Below are 22,899 nucleotides of genomic sequence, written 5' to 3'. Positions count from 1 at the left end.
TCCTGCGCCGTAACAGTGGGTGTACAACAAGTGTCTGTAAAAAAAAACAAAAAAAAACGGTTGTGGTGGTGAGCAAAATGACCGTTACAGCAGGTATACTACTGCGTTAAGGTGGTTTAACTTCAAACCATTAGAAACTCTCTACCTAGACACTGTTTTCTCTAAAAAGACTTCTAACCTGAGGGGTATATTATGAGGATGATATTAAGGGAACAACTGCACATTAGAGACCTGAAACTTACAGCACTTTTAAAGTGAAACTCTGAACACATTACCTGCTCCTGACCAGGTTATATATACAGTGTAATGGTTGTTGTGGCTGCACCAGGACACCAGACGTTCTGTAGGCAGACTCATCCCCGTCCGAGATGAGTCCAATAACGGTGCAGTCATCTGCAAACTTGATTAGCTTGACAGACTGGTGGGTGGAGGTGCAGCAGTTAGTGTACAGGGAGAAGAGCAGAGGAGAAAGAGTCCAAGACATTCTTTCCCTGCCTCACATGCTGCTTCCTGTCCGTCAGGAAGTCAGTGATCCACCGGCAGATGGGATCAGGCACATTCATCTGGGAAAGCTTGGCTTGAAGATGGTCTGGAAGGATGGTGTTGAAGGCAGAGCTGAAGTCCACAAACAGGATCCTGGCGTAGGTTCCTGGGGAGTCCAGATGCTGCAGGATGAAGTGTAGAGCCATGTTGATAGCATCGTCTGCAGACCTGTTGGCTCAAACTGCAGGGGGTCCAGGAGGGGGGCCGTGAGGGTCTTGATGTAGGAGAGAACCAGGCGCTCAAATGACTTCATGACCACAGATGTCAGAGCCACAGGTCTGTAGTCATTTAGTCCAGTGATCCTAGGTTTCTTGGGGACAGGGATTATGGTAGAGGACTTGAAGCAGGCAGGCACATGACATGCCTGCAGTGAGGAGTTGAAAATGCCAGAAAACACTGGGGCCAGCTCGTTTGCACAGTGTCTGAGGGTGGCAGGAGACACACCGTCTGGGCCAGGAGCTTTTCGAGCATTCAGACTCTTAAACTGCTTCCTCACATCTGCTTCATGAATATGAAGAGTTGTAGTGGGAGAAGGTGGTGTGAAATCCTCCGTAGTGTGGGGTGTGGAGGGAGGGGTTGTAGGTGAAGTGTTTGATGGTGGTGATGGCTCTATGGAGTGGGGAGAGGTGGGGGAATGAGTGTCCAAAGTGTCTCTATTGTTGGGGCCGTTGGAGGTGTGAAGGCTGCTTGATGGCTCGTCAAAATGGCAGTAAAAGTCGTTAAGGGTGTTGGCCAAGAGCAAGTCATCAGTGGAGTGGGGGGTTTTAGGCTTGTAGTTGGTGATATTCCTAAAACTTTTCCACACAGAGGCCGAGTCATTCTCTGAGATCTGCTTCTGCATCTTCTCAGAGTGCTGATGTTTAGCAATGTCCACTTCTTTAGTGAACCTGTCCTTGGCCTCTCTGTAGCAGTCCCTGTCTCCGCTTCTGAACGCCTTTCCCTTTTCCAGCCACAGCTTTGAGTTTAGGAGTAAACCAGGGTTTGTCATTGTTATAACTCACCCTGGTGCGTGATGGCACAATGCTGTCCTCACAGAAGTGGATATAGGAGGTTACAGTGTCCTTAAACTCGTCCAAACTGTTAGAAGCAGCCCTCATTGTGTCCCGGTCTGTAGACTTTCTCACATGTTCATCACGCCTACTCTCGTCCGGATTATTTCCTAGTCAGTAGCTCATTGCTGAGTGATATTTCAGACACTGAGATTCACCCTGTAGCTGTCAGCGATCATGCTCCTGTATCTTTAACACAGATACATAAGAAGTATACTACACCAAGTAAAAACTGGAGATTTAATACATCACTGCTCAAAGATGAAGAGTTTATTAAATATTTTAAAAAAAGAGTGGACTCTATATTTAGACTTTAATGACACTCCCGGAACATCAGTTTCTGTTCAATGGGAAGCAGGGAAAGCTGTGATTAGAGGTAAAATAATTTCTTTCTTGTCACATAAAAAGAAAGAAGACGACAAAAATATTCAAGAATTAGAAAAAAAAACTATCAAATCCCTAGAAGAAGCCTACGTGTCCCACCAAGATCAGGAAACATTGAACAAAATACGCAAAACAAAACTAGAATTAAAAGAAATCATTAATTTATAAAAAAAAAACAAAAAACGACATTCTTAGTACAAAGATCAAACTGGTTTCATAAAAGGTAGGCACTCATCAACAAATACACGTAGATTACTTGATTTTATAGACTACTCATGCAGTAAAAACATTGAAACTACAAAGTTTTCTTTAGATGTAGAAAAAGCATTTGACAGAGTTAACTGGACATTTCTATTTGCAACTTTTCACAAATTTGGTTTTGGAACCTCTTTCATTAACTAGTTAAAAATATTATACAATTCCCCAACAGCTTGTGTCAAAACAAACGATCAAACATCCTCCAGCTTCTGTCTCCTTAGGGGCACCAGGCAGGGATGCCCACTCTCCCCTTCACTGTTTGCAATTTTTATTGAACCACTAGCAGCAGCAATTAGACAGAATTCAGTAATTAAGGGCACAAAATGCAAGAACGTGGAACATAAAATCAGCCTTTATGCGGATGATGTGTTACTTTTTCTCCAAAACTCACAAACAAATCTCTCTGGGATGATTGAATTGATAAACTCTTTTGCAAGAGTCTCAGATTATTCAATTAACTGGTCAAAATCTACAGTCCTTCCAATTAATTGCTCCTCCATAACTCTTCTTCTTCTACCCCTCTGCAATCTGCAATGTTTCTCCTACGCTTGCAGATTTAGCTAAGTTAAACCATATCCCACTTTTAAAAAAAAAAAGTAGAAGGCGAGCTGGCTAGTTGAAAATGTTTACCTATATCACTCATGGGAAGGGTTGCCGCTATAAAACTGATGGTCTTACCAAAAAAATAAATTATTTATTCTTAGTGATCCCAGCTAAACCACCACAAGATTGGTTCAGATCTCTAGATTCATATATGTCCAAATTCCGCTATCATGCTGTGTTGACCATTAGTTACCATGCTGACTTATGTTTAACTTTACGCTCTACACAGCTTGATAAACTGTTAATCTTGTTAAAATTACGCTTCTACATGTGTATTTTTATGTGGCACAAAAAATGAGCACGATATCTGAATGCCTTCCCACAAGTTTTGCAATGATATGGTTTCTCACCTGTGTGTATTCTTTTGTGCTCTGTTAAATGACTTTTACGGCCGAACGTTTTCCCACATGTGTTACAATGATATGGTTTCTCACCTGTGTGACGTTTTGTGTGCATCAATAACAAACTTCTAAGTTGAAATGTTTTCCCACATGTTTTACAGTAAGGTTTCTCACTTGTGTGAATTTTTTTGTGCCTCAGTAAGCAATTACTACGTGCAAACATTTTCCCACATATTTCACAGTGATATCGCTTCTCACCTGTGTGCGTGGTCATGTGGATATTCACATCGTTTCTCTGTCTAAAACTTTTCCCACACACTTTGCAAGAATATGGTTTCTCACCTGTGTGGATTCTCATGTGTTTCACTACAGAACCACTAGATGCAAACATTTTCCCACATGTTTTACAGGAAAACGGCTTCTCCCCTGTATGGATTCTATAATGCCTTTTCATTTCATAATTATGTTTGAAGGCTTTTCCACAAACATCACATTTAAAAGACTTTTTACTTTTGTCAGACTTCCACTGACTGTCTGGCGTAGGTTGGTGTTCTACATTATTGTGACCCTTTTTTTTATTTCTTGGTGATTCTGAATCTTTCTTCCTTCCTCCCTGATATTGTCTCACAGCTACAGCAGAGGTGAAACAGTTGAGTTGGTCTCTTTTTGGTTCTGGTTCACTGTGGTCTCTTTCCTCAGCAGCAGTCACCATAAAGGCATGAATCTCCTCCTTCAGTACCAGCTGCTCTCCCTCCTGACTGCTACAGAGTTGCTCCTGTTCCTCTTTAATCTGTGGAGCTTCTGATTCCTCCTGGTCCAGATTGTAGCTCCTCTCCTGGTTCCAGAGCTGCTGGTCAGTGAAAACCTCCTCTTCCTTACAGACATGCTGCTGTGGGGCGTCTGGAGGGGAAAAAGGAGACAATTAAAAGAAAGGTGATGTGAAAATAGAAAAAAAATCATACTGAGCAAATATACTGTACAAAAAATAAAGGAAGACTTTGAACAAGTATCACATCACAATGGAAAATTAAATTAAGCTTGATATCTATAGTGCCATGGACTGGGTATGTGTTGGGAATGAAAGGATGCCATGTGGCTGAATTCAAGGACTCCCTAAAAATTTTACTGCAACTCAAAATGGTACTCAGTAGTTTAATTGGCCCTATGTGCTAGTAGGGCAGGGGTGTACAACTCCAGTCCTTGAGAGCTTCTGTCCTGCAGCTTTTAGATGCATCCTTGTTCAGACACAACTGAATCTAATGAATGGCTTGTTACCAGGCCTTTGCCAAACTTGATGGTGTGCTGAAGAGGTATTCCAACCATTTGATTAAGCAGTGCTGGGGTAGGGATAGGGATGGGTACCGGTATGGCACCGGTTCTGACATAAACAGTAACAAGACCGAAAAGCAGCGCACATTTCGGTGCTTTATTTCGGTGCTTTTTTTCCTGAAATGTCATACACTTTGAATTCTAGCCGATCATTTTACCTTTGCAAGCGTAGTAGGCGGGCCCAGGTACGTACGTTCTTTTTGAGCAGAGCGACAGATTAAAAATGCCTAAGGCGAAGCGATCAAAGTCTGGCTGTACTTCACAGCAAAAGATGCAAACTCAGCAGCCTGCAACAAGTGCTTTAAGGTGATACTGTGATATAGCATTTTGTTAAAAGCCAAGAAATGCGCCGTATTTGATAGCTTGCTGCGAGAGCTCACACCGAGCACATCTACTGCGGGTGGGTTGCCCGTTATCAGACCCGGAGTTAGCAACATCCCCCAAGAACCCGAAGAGAAGAGTCCTGGCCCCTAGCCCTGCCAATGTAGCAGAAATGATGACGGATGATGATGGCAGCAGCAGCCGTTCTTCTCTGAGTGAGTAGCTTAATGTTGTTCGTGTGTAATTTACGTTGAGTACGCTAACCACGTTATTAAGAGTGTCCACATTAACGCATGTAAGGTGAACTAGCAAACACCGTCGTAGTTACATGCAGCTGTCTTCTTGTTTGATGGCAGATACTCCCTTCACCCTGGCCAAAAAGGCAAAAATGACCAAAGAAAAAGTGGAGAACATTTAAACATGAGAGATTTTTGGACAAAGTTTGTGGGGGTTTTTTCTCTATTGATTAAGCACTGCTTCCAGCCAAGAGTGATACCTTATATCCCTTGTATCTGCAGAAAAGGCTAACGTCTTTTCACAAAAAAAACCCCCAAAACAGCTGAACATAAGGTTTTTGGACCAATTTTGTGTTCTCCATTCTTTAAGCACCGGTTTCAGCACCGTTTAAGCACAGGCACCGTTTCAAAAGTACTGGTTTGGTACTGGTATCGGATAAAACCTAAATGCTACCCATCCCTAGGTAGGGATGCATCTAAAAGCTGCAGGACAGTGGCTCTCAAGAACTCGAGTTGGACACCCGTGTGGGCATGAAATGACAGGTGTCCTGGGGGATCCCCTCCTAGATCTTGATCTGCCCATCACTGAGCTCCTGGACAGTCTGAGTTGTAACCTCGTAGTACCAGATGGAATGAAACATAACGTCCCAGATATGGATGGAAATTGAGAAGAATTAAGTCATTCCAACTGATTATTGATAACGCTTAATGTTTCAATTTTGTATCATTCTGTCTTCGATCCTTATTGCCTCTGCTTTTAAAGTCACCGCTACCATTAAGCAGCATATCAAAGACATTACATTTATGCAAATTAATTTGTGCATGTTAGAGGTATTTCCCCTGCTGTGATCAGTGCTGAGGTCGTTATTACAAAAAAACAAACAACCCACAACAACAACAACGACGAAAAAACGTTGTTACACATATTACATAGAGGACTTAAAATTAATGCAGTATTTACTCCGAAAAGAAAGTAACTTGTTGTACTACTCGTTACAAAATTTTAATGTTAATGGGGTCAGCTCTAAACTGCAGCGTCACTCTGGGCTCTTGGCTAGCTTAGTGTTAGCATGCTGTATGCACAGAGCCATAGTTGTGTTAGCAGCTAGGGCTGTGCGATATGACCAAAATCTCATATCCCGATAACGATATAAATCACAAAAATTTAACATTCTCTGTAAATTCTGTGATTTTCGGACAGCTCGACTTGTGTGAAGTGTTTCCAGCTGGGCGTCGTGTACCTGGAGTTGAGTGTTTTAACCTATGCATGAAACGATACATTTTTAGACATAAGTTGTAACGGCCGCTGTTTTCTTTGTTAGTATATATTACACGGCGTGCTGCGGGGAAAAGCCTGTTCTAACGTTTGAGTCTAAGGTTTATTTTTTAAGCACCTGACGGCTCTTTTTTGCTTCTCATCTGAAAATACTCTGGATACTCTTTCATGTGATTTAGTTTATTTGAAAAGTCTCAACAGGATCTTGAACTTTATTGTGAAAAGTTTATGTGGAAAATAAACAAGCGGACACAAGATGGTTTTACCGTCGTTGTTGGAGACTGGAGACTCTGTTGTCCTGCTGGGAGACTTCAATGCTCACGTGGGTAACGACAGCGAGACCTGGAGGGGTGTGATTGGGAGGAACGGCCTCCCTGATCTGAACCCGAGCGGTGTTTTGTTATTGGACTTCTGTGCAAATCACAGTTTGGCCATAACGAACACCTTGTTCGAACATAAGTGCACGTGGCACCAGGATGCTCTAGGCCGTAGGTCGATGATCGATTTTGTAATCGTATCACCAGACCTGCGACCATATGTTCTGGACACTCTGGTAAAGAGAGGGGCTGAGCTGTCAACTGATCACCACCTGGTGGTGAGTTGGATCAGGTGGCGGGGGAGGACGCTGGACAGACCCGGTGCACCTATACGCGTAGTGAGGGTGTGCTGGGAACGTCTAGTAGAGGCCCCAGTCCACGAGATCTTCAACGCACACCTCCGGCAGAGCTTTAACAGCATTCCGAGGGAGACTGGGGACATTGAGTCCAAAATGAACCATGTTCAGCGTCTCCATTACCGAAACTGCTGCATTGAGCTGCGGCCGCAAGGTGGTTGGTGCCTGCCATGGTGGTAATCCCCGAACCAAATGGTGGACACCAGAGGTGAAGGGAGCCACCAGGCTGAAGAAGAAGTCCTATCGGGCTTGGTTAGACTGTGGGACTCCGGGGGCAGCCGACAGGTATCGACAGGCCAAGCGGAATGCGGCTTGGGCAGTGGCTGAAGCAAAAACTCGGGTGTGGGAGGAGTTCGGAGAGGCCATGGAAAAAGACTTTCGGACTGCCTCGAAGAGATTCTGGTAAACCGTCAGGCATCTCAGGAGGGGAAACCGGTGCTCTGCCTGCACTGTGTATAGTGCTGGCGGAGCGCTGCTGACGTCGACTGAGAAAATTGTCAGGCGGTGGAAGGAATACTTCAAGGACCTCCTTAATCCCACTGACACATCTTCCAAGGAGGAAGCAGAGTCTGGGGATGAGGGGAATGACCCGCCAATTTCCGGGGGGCGAGGTCACTGAGGCAGTTAAACAACTCCTTGGTGGCAGAGCCCCTGGTGTTGATGAGGTCCGCCCCGAGTTCCTGAAGGCTCTGGACGTTGTAGGGCTGTCCTGGTTGACACGCCTCTGCAATGTTGCGTGGAGATCGGGGGCAGTACCCCTGGACTTTCAGACCGGGGTGGTAGTCCCCATCGTTAAGAGGGGAGATCGGAGGGTGTGTTCCAAATACAGGGGGATCACACTCCTCAGCCTCGCTGGGAAAGTCTATGCCAGGGTGCTGGAAAGGAGAGTTCATCCACTAGTCGAACCTCAGATACAGGAGGAACAATGCGGTTTTCGTCCTGGTCGCGGAACACTGGACCAGCTCTTTATCCTCTCAAGGATACTTGAGGGTGCATGGGAGTTTGCCCAACCAGTCTACATGTGTTTTGTGGACTTGGAGAAGGCATTCGACCGTGTCCCTCAGGGTGTCCTGTGGGAGGTGTTGCGGGAGTATGGGGTGTCTGGCCCATTGCTACGGGCCATTCGATCCCTATACAACCATTGCAAGAGCTTGGTTCGCATTGCTGGCAATAAGTCAGACTCGTTCCCGGTGGGTGATGGGCTCCGCCAGGGCTGCCCTTTGTCACCGGTTCTGTTCATAATTTTTATGGACAGGATTTCTAGGCACAGCCAAGTGTCGGAGGGCTTTCACTTTGGTGGCCTCAGAATCTCATCTCTGCTTTTTGCGGATGATGTGGTTCTGTTGGCTTCATTGGGTGGGGGCCTCCAGCTTGCACTGGAACGGTTCGCAGCCGAGTGTGAAGCAGTGGGAATGAGGATCAGCACCTCCAAATCTGAGGCCATGGTTCTCAGCCGGAAAAGGGTGGAGTGCCCACTCCGGGTCGGGGATGAGTTCCTGCCCCAAGTGGAGGAGTTCAAGTATCTCGGGGTCTTGTTCGCGAGTGATGGGAGAAGGGAGCCGGAGATCGACAGATGGATTGGGGCTGCAGCTGCAGTAATGCGGACGCTGCACCGGTCCGTCGTGGTGAAGAGGGAGCTGAGTGTAAAAGCGAAGCTCTCAATTTACCGGTCGATCTACGTCCCTACCCTCACCTATGGCCACGAGCTGTGGGTAGTGACCGAAAGAACGAGATCGCGGATACAAGCGGCAGAAATTAGCTTCCTCCAAAGGGTGGCTGGCCTCTCCCTTAGAGATAGGGTGAGAAGTTCGGCCATCCAGGATGGGCTCAGAGTAGAGCCGCTGTTGCTCCACATCGAAAGGAGCCAGCTGAGGTGGTTCGGGCATCTGACAAGGATGCCTCCTGGGCGCCTCCTGGGTGAGGTGTTCTGGGCATGTCCCACCAGGAGGAGGCCCCGGGGCAGACCTAGGACACGCTGGAGAGATTATATCTCTCGGCTGGTCTGGGAACGCCTTGGTGTTCCCCCGGATAAGCTGGAGGAGGTGGCTGGGGAGAGGGAGGTCTGGGCCTCTCTGCTTAGGCTGCTGCCCCCGCGACCCGGCCTCGGATAAAGCGGATGAAAATGGATGGATGGATGGATGTTGCTAACGACAACGCATAAATCAGGCGCTTATCCATCTATAGTGTGGTTATATTAAATATAAGAGAAAGAGAGAACTTTAGGAAAGTAATATAGCCACTACAGTGACCATCAAAATGATGAAAAAAAATATTGCCGTAAACAGTTTATTTTGCGACACCACAAAACAAACGATAGCGTAAAATTAAACGACAGACGTTTTTATATCGTCATCCGATATACAGGGTGTGCCACTTATATGGATACACTGTAATAACATGGGAATGGATGGTGATATCAAAGTCCTGTTTGTGGCACATTAGTATATGTGAGGGGGCAAACTCCTCAAGATGGGTAGTGACCATTTAGAAGTCGGCCATCTTGGATACAACTTTTGTTTTTTCAATAGGAAGAGGGCCATGTGACACATCAAACTTATTGGTAATGTCACAAGAAAAACAATGGTGTGCTTGGTTTCACCGTAAGTTTATTATGCTGTATCCATATAAATGGCACACCCTGTATATCGTTATATCGAACAGCCATATTAGCAGCTGATTTGTCCTGGATGCAGTTTCTACTTTACCATCATGTTTTTATCCTTTTGTGCAATAAAAATAAATGTAATGTCCAGGAACCGGTTCTTTAGGATAGCCGGTGCCCAGCAGTACAGGTCCTTGGATTCCCATCCCTAACCCACTCTGCTGCTTAACTGACCAGATCAATATGCCAGTAGTTTGACTGACCTGATGCTATACTCTGGTTAAAAAGTATTCCTTTAATTTTTCAAGCAGTGCATACTGTTAAAACAAGGCTTAAAAGTAGGAATGTCAGTCAGAAATACACAGAAAGTTTACACCTCTTGTCAGTGCTGATGATGACTGACATCAGCTGTTGAAAATACCACAGAAATGCAGAAATGTTGGCTGAATCCTCAGAGTTAACAAATAAATATATTCTCATTAAAAATTAGCTACAAGGAAAAAAGGCCATAAATGAATACAGAGAGAATACAGACCCTACTCCACAAGTTAGCCCATGAACAGAGGAAGTCCAGCAATAAGGACAGAGGAGGGTTTAACTACAAGCTGCAGTTGAAAAGCTGTAGATAATAAATATACTGTAGTGAGCTGAGGAATCACTAAACCAAGAACTCACACAGAGGAACTCAAGCTTCAGAGCCACAAGCGAGCGCTCTTTTATATAGCGTTTACATACCTTCTAACTTAGATATTTAGCTCGACTCCAGTAAGTGAAAGTGAATTCAGTGCTAACTGACAACATGGTAGTGGCAGTGTTGTCTTATAACAAGGAGGTTCCTAGTTGGAAACCAGCGATTCACCAAGTGCTTAGATGATTCAGGAGGGAGCTTTTTGACTTCAAGTACCTAAGACGTACTCAGCTGCTGCATTACTAGAGAAGAACAGGCTCCTTAAAAGCACACACTGCACAAAGTTCTGTCTTCATGTCCTGGAGACTCACTCAAATGTGGGAGACATGATCGGCTGTTGGTCGGCCTCCCTCTGACGCATCACCTTGAACCCATAGCTCCACCCATCTCTTGTAGCTGAACCACAAACCACACCCAACCACAGCCATGTAATTAAAAGAATGATGTTCTTTAAAGTTCTAAGATTCTGATTTCTAAAATAATTAAATTATTGCAGTTTAATTATTGTTTTATTTAAAAGACACTTTTAGAGCTGTACTGGATTTTTTAAAGATGAACTGTACCAGATACATTTCCTTTAACCCAAAGCCTAATTTATGAAACCACATGATCACAACTGTTCACATGGTGTATTTGAATGGTGTAAACACCAAACAGGAAGTTAATCCTAAAAGTGTAGGCTGATGAAACACATACATTACTCGTCAAAAGTTTTAGAACACCCTAATTTCAATAATTTCAGTTATTTATTGCAATTTAAGTTGTTCGAGTCCAAAGAATAGCTCGAAGTGGTACAAGAGTGGTGAACTGCTAGAGGTTTTGGGGTTTTTTAAAGGTAAGGTAACCAAAACTGAAAAATAATGTACACAAAATTGGTTAACAATTTAAAGCTGTTCTGCGGCAATGGAGGTTGATCAAGTTGATCAGTATTGTACTGCAGAAAGTAGAGTGTTGGCAAGAAAAAAGCAATTAAGAATGGAAAATAATGTGTAACAATGAAAGTCACTGAGGTAAACTGAGGTAATAGTGTTTGGTGCCAAAGAAAAACGATTACAGGTCACCAGAGAATTTCAATCTATACACCTAAAAACCACAAACCAGGCGAGAAATGTGGGTGTAGTGATGGATGCAGACCTAAACTTAGAAAAACACATTAAGACAATAACAAAATCAGCTTACTATCACCTCAAGAATATTTCAAGGATAAAAGATCTGATGTCTCAACAGGACCTGGAAAAACTAGTCCATGCATTCATCTTTAGTAGGCTTGATTACTGTAACAGCATCTTTACAGGTTTACCTAAAAAAAAAAATCAGTCAGACAACTACAGCTCATTCAGAGCTCTGCTGCTCTGTAAATGTCTCTGTAAAGCACGTTGGATCACCTCGTTGTTGAATTGTGCTATATAAATAAACTTGCCTTGTACAGTTTTCAGGTCCATGTCAGACTTTTCATAACCAAACCATGTCCCTGCTACAGAGGCAGCCCCTCGTTTAGGAATAAGGTCCTGGATTTGTTTAGACTGGTCCTTCTGTTTGAGCTACCTGGTTCTGCCTCGTCTTTACTGGTCATGCTGGGATTCTTTGTCCCTTCAGTCACGCAGTGACTGTAAGTACCATTTACAGTCACTTCATGTTTTTATTTGAGGTAATTTGTTTAATGCATATTCTGAATTTTGATGTTTGAGAATGTGTTTTTTCATCATTTCAGTTTATTTGAAAAATCTCAACAGGATTTTTAGCTTTATTTTGAAAGGTTTATGTAGAAAACAAACAAGTGGACGGCAGAGCCACACAATGGTTGTACTGTTGTTGTCGCTACAAACCGACGCCTAAAAACAGTCGCTTGTCCGTCCAAAGAGTAGTTATTTTAAATATAAGAGAAAGAGAGAATTTTAAGAAATCAATATAGGCACTACAGCAGACCTTCCCAAAGTGTGGGGCCCGCCCCCTAGGGGGGGGGTGCAGAGCCATTGCAGGGGGGGCTCGGAATGAAAAGGGGGGGAAAAAAACGCTGCTAGCATGGGGCGCCTACACAAACGCAAAGCAGGAGATGAAGCATCGCTGAATATGTTTCCAAACCAACTTCATTCTAAGCCAAAGACTAGAAAATATGGTGAAGCAAATCTTCCCTTTGGCTTCACCTGCACAAGTGCCAAGGTAGGTCTCCCCTGCAGGATTGGTTTTCCCTGTGTAGGGAGCACCGCTGGGTTCTCCAAAACACGGACAAACAGGATCCCACAGCTGTTTATGTTTTTAAACCCATTTTGCACAGAGAGGCATTTTTTTTTGAAAAATGTATTGATAGCAATGTTGAATATTATTACACAGGAAAAAAACTACATGTAATATAATTACACCTTGACGCCTCTGCCTTTGTAAATAGAGGGACAGTAACTGCTTGTTTATATGCAAGCGTGTAAAACCTGAAGACAGAGACAAAATACTGTTAATCTGACTATCTGCCATTCTGCAAATCATCTCATGTAAACAATAACGTGGCGCTCAGCTGACGTGAAAAAAGGCACATACCTTTAACTTTGCATGACAAACTCTGTATTCCTCATCCACAGGCAAAAAAATGAGTTTTAAAAAAATCTCAGTTTTCGGTAATTCGAAACGTCGTTTACGTGTGGACGAAACAGCTGCGTTTTCAAAAATACCCGTGTAGGTGCGGACGCAGCGTAAAACAGTTAGTAGTTTATTTCCTTACTACCTGCAGATTGTATTTGCCTAATTGTTTACTAAATGTTTGAGGTGTGAAATAAACCGTAATTGAGCAAAATATGGGTGTGTGTGGTTGGAGGATGTGTTAGTGCGTGCGTGCGTGCGTGCGCGCGAGGGGGGGGGGGGGGGGGGTGCGAACATTTTTCTGTAAAACAAAGGGGGGCCCAGCGAAAAGAGTCTGGGAACCACTGCACTACAGTGACCATCAAAACGACGAAAAAGTAAAGTAAACTGGGTGGCACATAAAACAAACAATAGCGTATAACGTGAAACAACAGATGTTTTCATATCGTGATCCGATATATAACGGTCACATCTACCAGCTGTACATTAAACTGCATAAAGTCCTCACAATCAGAAACGTCCCGCAGAGCTGTGATCAGGATCCTCAGAGGGACACTCACCTGTCCTGTGCAGCTTGATTTCGGGTTTCCAGGTGATATCCAGCAGTCTGCGCTGACGGTCGATCTCTTCCTCGTACTGGACGATCGTTTTTTCAAACTCCAAGAATATTTGTTCAGCAGCAGCAGTTAGTCGCTCGTTGATAAACTCTCTCAGATACTGAACTGAAGGCATTGTTACTGCCACAGCTCACACACTCTCTGTTCGGTCACACACGTGGGACGGTATTAGCTAGTGATGTGTCCCGTGTGTCGAGTAATCTCGGGGGAGTTTTTGTGAAGCGCGTATCGAGGCTTGCTTTGATTACGTATGCAGTGACGTTAGAGGCGTTGTGGGCAATCCGTACCACGTGACTGATTCGGGAATTGGCTCGCCGGTTCGCGCCAGATTCAAAATAAAATGGGCAACAAAACCCAGCTGATTCCCCCATCACACTGTGTTGTGGAATTGGATTACGTACGTGCTACATAGTTACTTGAGTATTTCTTCTTCGATGGAACCAGCAAGGAAGAGATTTTCTCTTCTAATAAAGTATGCACACAGTAATAAATATCACAAATGATAAGTACTATAATATAAATAAACAACACTACAGATCCTATAACCTGACTTATGTCTTTTAGTTTATTAAAAAGTGAAGCGCCACACAGTTTGTGTCATTATCCAGATGTACATAAGCATGATTACACAGTTACTAGGGTCGGGTTTTGATTATCGATTAAAATCGATTCTAGCTTGGATAACAAGATATTGATTCATTAAAATCCTGAATCGATTTTTAATATAAATTTATTTTGCCCCAAACGCCAGAATCTCAGGTTAAACCTCACTAAATTTCAACAACCACCAAACAGCTAAAACAGTAAATGACAGCAGATACACGTGGGCTATTATGCACAAAGACGTAAACACAAAGCGCGGACCCGCTGACACATCAGAATCAGTGAGATGTCGCCTTTCTCACCCGACGGCACGGACACGGTCAGGGCCGAAAGCCTACAACTCGCTGATTCTGATCCGTCGGCGGGCTTTGTGTTTACGCCCTTTTTGCGCTGATTCTGAAGCTGTAGGTTTTACCTCTCCAAACAATATTGACCGAACCAGCAACAAAAGAAGATCCAAACTACGCTTCACATAAACATAGCCATGAATTCACTCTGACTTTTGCTATTTCGCTTCCACCACGATAAAATCACACTTCATGCACAGCTCTCTCTCTCTCTCTCTCTCTCTTTACTTCAAGAACAGTTTCCTGTCTAAAATCTGTTTTCTGCATTATTCGCTTGCTTGTTATGCACAAGTCTACCGTTGTTTACAGCGCTGTTGGCCGCTGTTTTTTTTTTTTCCTTTTACTTCTGAAAAGAAAGCCTCATTTCTGCTGTTCAGTAGGCTTCTGAACAAATTTAAACTTTTTTAAAATTATGCAAAATTGTAAAACGCTCAGCTGTGTCTCTAAACCTCTGTAACTTTTCTCTGCTTCACTTCAGCAGCATCAGGTAATGTTCATATGTTGATTAATGGTTTTCTTTTGTTTTTGATCTACTGCAGAATATTTTTATAAAATCGTTTTTCTGTTTTAGCCTCAGCTACTTTGATACAAAGGCATCTGGTGTGATGTTTACACCTTTGATAAAGTCTCGCAAATGTCATCTTTCTTTTTATAGATATAAAAATATGGAAATGTACTGATCCATGATCTGAATTATAACATTTCTGACTGTCTGAGGCAAAATTTCCCCGGATTGGATCGAATCAAATCATGGATTGAATCGATTCGGGACCTTGTGAATTGGAATCGAATCGATTCTAGAAATCAGTGACGATACCCAGCTCTAACAGTTACACAATCATACCAAAAATCTGTCCTGATAGTTTCCACTTTCTCTTTTGTATCAGACATACTGAGACAATATTCGGGATAAATAATCATGAAAACAATTTATTTATTCAGTTTAGAGGTTTACACGTCACATCATTATAATCACAGAGCCTGTTTCACTTGAATCATCCACTTGATGGCGAAGTAGAGCAAATGAATCATCACAATGCTTCGAACCATGAGTCGACCAGTTGGATGGAAAGCTTCAGTTCATCACGAGGCAAAGCAGCTCACTAAGCCAATAATCTTGATTGAGGATACACTTCTCTCTGTGAGTTTTCATGTGGTGCAAGAAATGTTCTCATGTTTTACAGCATGTGTGTTTTTGTGTTCCTGTCATGTTGGGGTCAAATCTGACAGATTTACAACTTAAAGCACTCATAAATATTGTGTTTTACATACAAATGCTTTATGCTAATTTAAGAGCTGTTAAAACAGACCGGTCAAGTCTGACTGGGAACACTAAAGTAAAGGGGGCGGGACTCTGGAGGATTAAAGCTACTTCTGAATATTTTTCCATGTTTTATGAGATGGTTTCAAACCTGCATGAACTCTCATGTGCTTGAATAAAGAACTACTATATCCAAACACTTTCCCACATGTTTTACAATGATATGGTTTCTCACCTGTGTGACTTCTTGAGTGTTTTAGTAGATCCCTATTATATGCAAACATTTTCCCACATGTTGGACAAGAACAACACTTTTCACCTGTGTGAGTCATTATGTGCTCTGTTAAGTGAGAGCTACGTTTGAACATCTTCCCACATATTGTACAAGAAAATGGCTTACCACCTGTGTGGGTTCTTATGTGCTTTGACAAAGAATTATTACATCTGAACATTTTCCCACACATTTTACAAGCAAACGGCCTCTCACCTGTGTGGATTCTGTAATGGATTTTAATTTGATAATTAAACTCAAAGGTTTTTCCACAAACATCACATTTTAGAGTCTTTTTACATTTACCAGAGTTACACCGACTCCCTGATGCAGTGGGGCCTTCTTTATTTTTATGACTTTTATTTCTTTTTCTACTTGATCTTGAATTCTTGCTTCCTTCCTGATCCTGGTTCTCAGCTCCAGCAGAGCTGGGAGAGGGGAGCTGCTCCCCGTCTCCTCCTGGTTCACTGTGCTCTCCTTCCTCAGCAGCAGTCACCATAAAGGTATCCGTCTCCTCCTTCAGTCCCAGCTGCTCTCCCTCCTGACTGCTGCACAGTTCCTCCTGTTCCTCTTTAATCTGTGGAGGTTCTGGTTCCTCCTCGTCCACACTGGAGCTCCTCTCCTGGTTCCAGAGCTGCTGCTCAGGAAGAACCTCCTCCTCCTCGCAGACAGGCTGCTGTGGGACGTCTGGAGGAACTGAAGGAGACAAAAAAAAAAGAAAAGTGATGTGACAACAGAAAAACATATCTGAGCAAATATACCGTCAAAAGAAGGCTCTACAGTGAGAACATGTTCCTCAGAAAGTTGCCACCTCTCGTCAGTGCTGACAATCACTCGTGTCTGCTTTTGAAAACACTGGAGAAATGTTCGCACAATCCTCACAGTTAAAGAAAATTCAGCTCCAAGGAGAAAGACCACAAATGAAGGCTGCAACTGAGAATACACATCCTACTGTAGAGTTAAGCTCACCATTAGACCAATAAGACCAACAAGGGTCAAGTGAGGTTAGTTAATACATTTATTGTAGTGAGCTGCTAAATCAAACCAAGAACTGACACACAGGCACTCAGATGTTGCGTGTACAGAGATGAGAGATAGAGAGAAAGAGGGAGGGGCGGGAAGCTTGCAGAGTATTAAGAGGCTGTGATTTGGAAATAACTGACTGTAAAGCGCTATACAAATGCAGGTCATTTTGTTCCTCCAGGAGACGATCATCTGAACAAATGATTACAGCAAACAGTCACAGTTGGATTATAAAGTAAAAGGAGGACAGATTCTGATTTTTGTGACCTGTTAATACAGACTTATTACTGATTTCAATTTTCTTTCTAAAAAACTATTACTGATAACATATACAAGGAGAAATCTCTGTGAAGGTTCTCAGTCATCCAGGTCATCGTAGTCAAAGGAGCTTGCAAAGAAAAGCATCTGGACTTCTTTAAGTAGCTTGAAGACGTTTCACCTCTCATCCGAGAGGCTTCTTCAGTTCTAAGGTCAAATTGTGGGGAGTCCCAGATTTAAACCTAGTGGGAGTTTCCCCCCACAGAGGGACAAAAGGACCCCCTGAAGTTGCATAAAACTTCCACCACGACCAGTTTCCCGCGGGGAGTTGAAAAACTGGCAGTTAGAGGGAATGAGTTCAGAGAAACCGCTTAACTCACCAGGATTAAGCCAAGTTTCAGTCAAAAATAAGAAATCCAAGTCCCGGGAGGTGAAGACATCACAAAGGCCTTGTTAGCTAGCGATCTGGTGTTCACCAGAGCCAAGCTAATCAAGATCGAACCAGAGACTGGCTGGGATGCACGACCCAGCGGATGGAGATTCCCGGGGACAACACCACCTCTACGGAGGCCAAGTGCACAACGCCATAGAAGTTGGTTAGGTAATATCTTAATCCATTGATGGTGAGGCGCCAGGGAGCGCCAGAAAACAAACCAAGCATGATCCGAAGATAGACCATCCAGGAAGCAGCGAGGATCAGCTGTCGAGGAAACCTCACAGATGTGCCTGACTGTTTCCCCAATCTCCTGCGGTGTTGCCTTTGGGAAGCAACCCGTGCCGGGCGGCAAAGATCCTCGGGAACGGCCACCAGAACAGTTTGGAAGACATCTTCTTAGAGCTACCAGGACAATGTGTCCACAGAGGATCGGATGTGGAGGAGAGTTGGGCGATCATAAATCATCAAAGTAGACACAAAATGGAGCAAAGTTAACATCATCAATTACACAAAAAATTGGACAGGTAAGACAGTTTGCTGACGACATCGTCGTGGTGGGCCTGATCTCTGATAACAACGAGACGGCCTACCTGAAGGAGATTAGGAATCTGTAGAACTGGTGCCAGAGGAACAACCTCCTTCTAAACGTCAGTAAGACAAAGGAGTTGATAGTGGACTTCAGCACTAAGCAGGAGAGGAACTACCGGACCCCCGTCATCAACGAGTGCCCAGTGGAGAGAACGGACAGCTTCAAATACCTCGGAGTTCACCTCACGCAGGACCTGTCATGGTCCTGTCACATCACATCATCACCGTGATGAAAAAGGCCTGACAGCGTCTCTACCATCGCAGACGCTTGAGAGACTTCCGACTGCCCTCCAAGGTGCTCAGGAACTTTTACTCCTGCACCATAGAGAGCATCCTGACGGGAAACATCTCAACCTGGTTCGGGAACAGCACCATGCAGGAGCTCTACAGAGGGTTGTGCGATCAGCTGAGCGCACCATCCGCTCCGAGCTCCCTGGCCTGCACTCGATCTACAGCAGGCGGTGCTGGACCAAGGCCAGGAAGATCGTGAAGGACCTCAGCCATCCCAACAACAGACAGTTCTCTCTGTTGAGGTCAGGAAAGCAATTCCGCTCCCTGAAGACCAACACAGAGAGACTGAGGAGGAGCTTCTTCCCGCAGGCGATACGGTCTCTCAATCACACCACCACACAGTACTGACCCACACATATGGTTCTTACACACACTCTGGACATTCTGGACATTTGTTTACACTAGTGGCCACTGCACAACTACACTGCGTGGTCACCTAGTCAAATCACTCACTTAAATAAATCACTTTTAAGCATATTTGCACTGCACAAGACACTTAAATATGTGGATTGCACAACCCTGGACATTACATTTCTTTCATTACCATTTATTACTCGTACAGCTGCTCTTATTGTTCTATTTTATTTTATTCTTTCCCAGTTAAATTTACCCTTCATTTTAATTTTCATATTTATTCCCTATCCTATTTATAGTCTTTTAATTTAGGTCACGAGCAGATGTCTAAGCATTTCACTGCATATCGTACTGTGTATGACTGTGTATGTGACAAATAAAATTTGAATTTGAATTTATTTATAGAAAAACAAACTACAGGTACTTCCATTATTTTTCAGCATGTGTATAATGTCAGTTAAAATAACAGGACATACCGAGGCTGCCGGCTCTGAGCTCTGGCTAGCTTTAGCTTTAGCCACTTTGCCTTTGTTAGATTCTTTCTCATATTTTGCTGATTAAAGGAGATTTAAGCATCAGATCAAGTTTGTTGATACCAATTTCATTTAGGTCCTCACGTGGTTTACTTTGGCGATGGTTGTGTCTTCACTCACAGTGAAGAGCTTCCATGGTACCAGCATGAAATTATCCGACCTGTATGTCTTCAACATACAGGTCTCGTCCTGTATGTTGAAGAAATAAAAGTTCCTTTGACTGGAACTAAAGGGCAAAACCCAGAATCCTGAAAAACAACCTCCTTCACCAGAGTTACACAATGCAGTTAGGTGAGTCCAGTTTCCCTGGAAACGCCTCATCAAGCCCAAAGGGGGAGGGGACACACACACACACAAACACACACACACACACACACACACACACACACACAAACAAACAACTCTCATAGCGTGAGCTAATAATTGTCAGGTGGTGTAATCAAATAAAATATTAATTAAAATCACAAAATAATAGGTTTTTTTGTACACTCCACAATAATTTATGCATTTATATTTGTATTTTTCTGTGTTTAAATACTACATTGAAGAATAAAAACAGAAATATTTACCATTAGAACACAATTATTACAATTTCCAAAAAACAATCAAACAGAAAATAATGTGATCTGCACTGTAGACAATCAAAGGGACGTTATTTATTTTAATTCGGCTGAACCACCTGACAGTTTTGTGGTGCTGAATAGAAAAATGGGTTCGAAATAGTAAACTGAAGAAAATTCTAAACATGTTAAAAGAGAAACAGCCTGCAGATAAATCACCAAACACATTTTATTATTGCAGCTCATATTAAGTTTCCAACACTTTCCAATTAAACACTGTTTTACTTCATCATCATCATCATCTCTAGCTTTCTCAATCATTGGTCGTTATTATCATCATTATGATTATTATTACAACAACTACTAATGATTAATCTCTGGCTCTCTTCCACAGCTGTCTTTGTCCTGTTTTCCTCCCCTCACTCCCACATGGCTGCCCCTCCCTGAGCCTGGTTCTGCTGGAGGTCTCTTCCTGTTAAAAGGTTGGTTTTCTGTCCCACTGTCACCAAAGCGCTTGCTCAAATTGCGTCATATGATTGCTGGGGTTTCCTTGTATTACTGCAGGACCTATACTTTACAATATAAAGTGGCTTGAGGTGGCTATTTTGATTTGGTGCTATATAAATCAGGTTGAATAAAATGCTTAAATCCGGCCTGATTTCAAACAGGAAGAGAGGGACTGAGCGGGGAGGAAACGGCCCAGGACGGAGTACAACCCTGACTCTTCCGGGGACTTTTCGGCACATGGGTCCCCCTCTGAACCAGACTCACAAATCTCCTAATCCTAACTTTGTTTCACTAAATAATTAAGAGAAAAAGTTCTGATTGAAGGCTCAAATACAGGCTGATTTCAGCGCCTGCTGTTTGAATGGAGCGCAGTGCAGTCCTGTCCTCTGTTTGCTCTTTGTTAGCTCACATCTCCAAAAAGTCCTCACAATCAGAAACGTCCCGCAGAGCTGTGATCAGGATCCTCCCTCAGAGGGACACTCACCTGTCCTGTGCAGCTTGATTTCGGGTTTCCAGGTGATATCCAGCAGTCTGCGCTGACGGTCGATCTCTTCCTCGTACTGGACGATCGTTTTTTCAAACTCCAAGAATATTTGTTCAGCAGCAGCAGTTAGTCGCTCGTTGATAAACTCTCTCAGATACTGAACTGAAGGCATCGTTGCTGACACAGCTCACACACTCAGCTCACACATAACACAACACGACACGACAAACTCTCTGTTCGGTCACACACGTGAAAAGCTAACTGTATTAGCGCCTTTCCTTTGTTTTCTTCCGCCTGGTGTCACGTGGTGAGCTTCCGGCAGAGCACAGGTGTTGCCTTTAGTTCCTATGTGTACATTTTTAAACTCACCGTTGCAGTAAATGAACAGATTCTAAGCAGCAAGGCTACAGTGCGAAGAGAAAACAGATCCATCAAAAACAAATTAAAGTGCTCAAATTAAACTTAGTATCCTTTTGCCATAACCATTGTTGCATTGTGTGAAACTAAAACCGGTGAGCATTAGTTTGATGATGAGAGAGCTCAGAGGAGAAATCAGACAGGTTGGAGCTGACAGAAAGAACAGCTATGAACATCAGTCTTATCCAGGGACTCTTAAACATGTGCATTGAAGGAGCAGTAGATCAAACTACCAACGGATAGATTTCAGTTTATAGACTTCCTGCTGCAAGATCTCCACTGAAAGCAAAGCAGCACAAAGACGTTCTGAGTGTAAAGCTGTCAGCAGGGGGAATAACACAGGGCTGTGAATGAGTCCTGTCACTGTGATCAGGCTCCTCCTTCTAATCCACCAACTTAGTGTTGATGAAGACTAAACAGAGAGATCACAGCTTCTTTATACTTGCTGTAGCTCACAGTTACTCTACACTGCAGATATGACGCCTCTGTTCATCTCAGTGCTGCTGGCTGCTATGTGCCTCGGTATGAACACAGCTCTGTTTCTTTGATATCAACATTGACATGATTCTTTAACAGCACACTGATACTGTTTGTTGGTGTTTTACAGAATGCAGAGCACAAAAAGACAACGTGCTGCAAGCAAAAGGAGAAGAGACTGCTGCTGAAGGAGGCACAGTAACACTTCACTGTCAGTATAACAGCAGCGGTTTAACAGGTAATTATCTCTTCTGGTACAAACAGGATGGAAACAACAGCCCCAAATTCATCCTGAGTCGTGTTAGCAGGGATGATGGAAACACAGCAGACGAGTTCAAGGAGAGATTTTCCTCCACACTGGATTCCAGCAGCAGATCAGTTCCTCTGAAGATCCAGAAGCTTCAGCTGTCTGACTCTGCTGTGTACTACTGTGCTCTGCAGCCCACAGTGACAGGAAACAGCAAAACTCTGTACAAAAACCTTTGGAGCAAAGACAACAGAATACTCCACAACATCCACTAGAGGGAGCCACACACTGTTAAACCTCTGATTCTTGTGTCATTGGACTGATGACAAAGACAACAGAGAAATGAAGCAGTAAAGATCAGAGACAGAGACAGAGCTGATGTGGAAGCACAAAACTATTTGATTGGCTCAGCTATTACACTGGCCCCGCCCACTGAAGTTGAGCTCATCCAATGACATTATTTGTTGGTCATTGTGCTGCAGTGGAAGAACATTGTTCATGTGCTGTCTGTCTGGCTTTAATAACTCCAAAGACATGTTGCTGCACCTCTTTTTGCTTCTATCTCACATTATAGGTGAGTTTAAGAACAGGATTAAAGTTTAGTTGAAGCTGCTGCATTAAGCAGATATACAGACTGCATTTCACTACTTTTCTTCTTTCTTTTTCCAGGACTAACAGCTGGAGACTCAATCACTCCTCAACAACCTGAAGTCACTGAAACAGAAGGAGAATCTGTCACACTCACATGTGA

General features: G+C 43.4%; 3 protein-coding genes across 10 annotated transcripts in view; 1 reads left to right on the top strand and 2 right to left on the bottom strand.

Annotated features, from left to right (window-relative positions):
• The window catches only part of LOC148097218 (uncharacterized), a 532,237-nt gene that overhangs the window by 248,032 nt on the left and 261,306 nt on the right, over window positions 1-22,899 (top strand). The gene's annotated exons all lie outside the window — the stretch shown is intronic.
• Window positions 2,852-13,606, bottom strand: LOC148097225 (uncharacterized). Of its 5 annotated transcripts, none has more exons than XM_087831892.1 (3): window positions 13,435-13,606; window positions 3,437-4,078; window positions 2,852-3,271 (listed from the first exon to the last, which is right to left on the bottom strand). In XM_087831892.1, the coding sequence occupies exons 1-3, from the start codon at window positions 13,604-13,606 to the stop codon at window positions 3,102-3,104; spliced, it is 984 nt and encodes a 327-aa protein (XP_087688018.1). In that variant the 3' UTR covers window positions 2,852-3,101. The 5 variants fall into 5 exon arrangements, with proteins under 5 accessions (XP_087688018.1, XP_087688019.1, XP_087688015.1 ...); XM_087831893.1 differs by having other exon boundaries at window positions 3,521-4,078; XM_087831889.1 differs by having other exon boundaries at window positions 2,852-4,087.
• On the bottom strand, window positions 15,352-21,295 carry LOC148097224 (uncharacterized). The gene is made up of 2 exons (XM_087831901.1): window positions 21,008-21,295; window positions 15,352-16,669 (listed from the first exon to the last, which is right to left on the bottom strand). The coding sequence occupies exons 1-2, from the start codon at window positions 21,177-21,179 to the stop codon at window positions 15,810-15,812; spliced, it is 1,032 nt and encodes a 343-aa protein (XP_087688027.1). The 5' UTR covers window positions 21,180-21,295; the 3' UTR covers window positions 15,352-15,809.

This window comes from Neolamprologus brichardi, chromosome 18 (genome assembly GCF_056152115.1).
Source record: "Neolamprologus brichardi isolate AB-2024 chromosome 18, ASM5615211v1, whole genome shotgun sequence".
Lineage (NCBI taxonomy): Eukaryota > Metazoa > Chordata > Actinopteri > Cichliformes > Cichlidae > Neolamprologus > Neolamprologus brichardi.
Note: the sequence above shows the minus strand (reverse complement) of the source record. Positions and strands in the feature narration are given on the sequence as shown.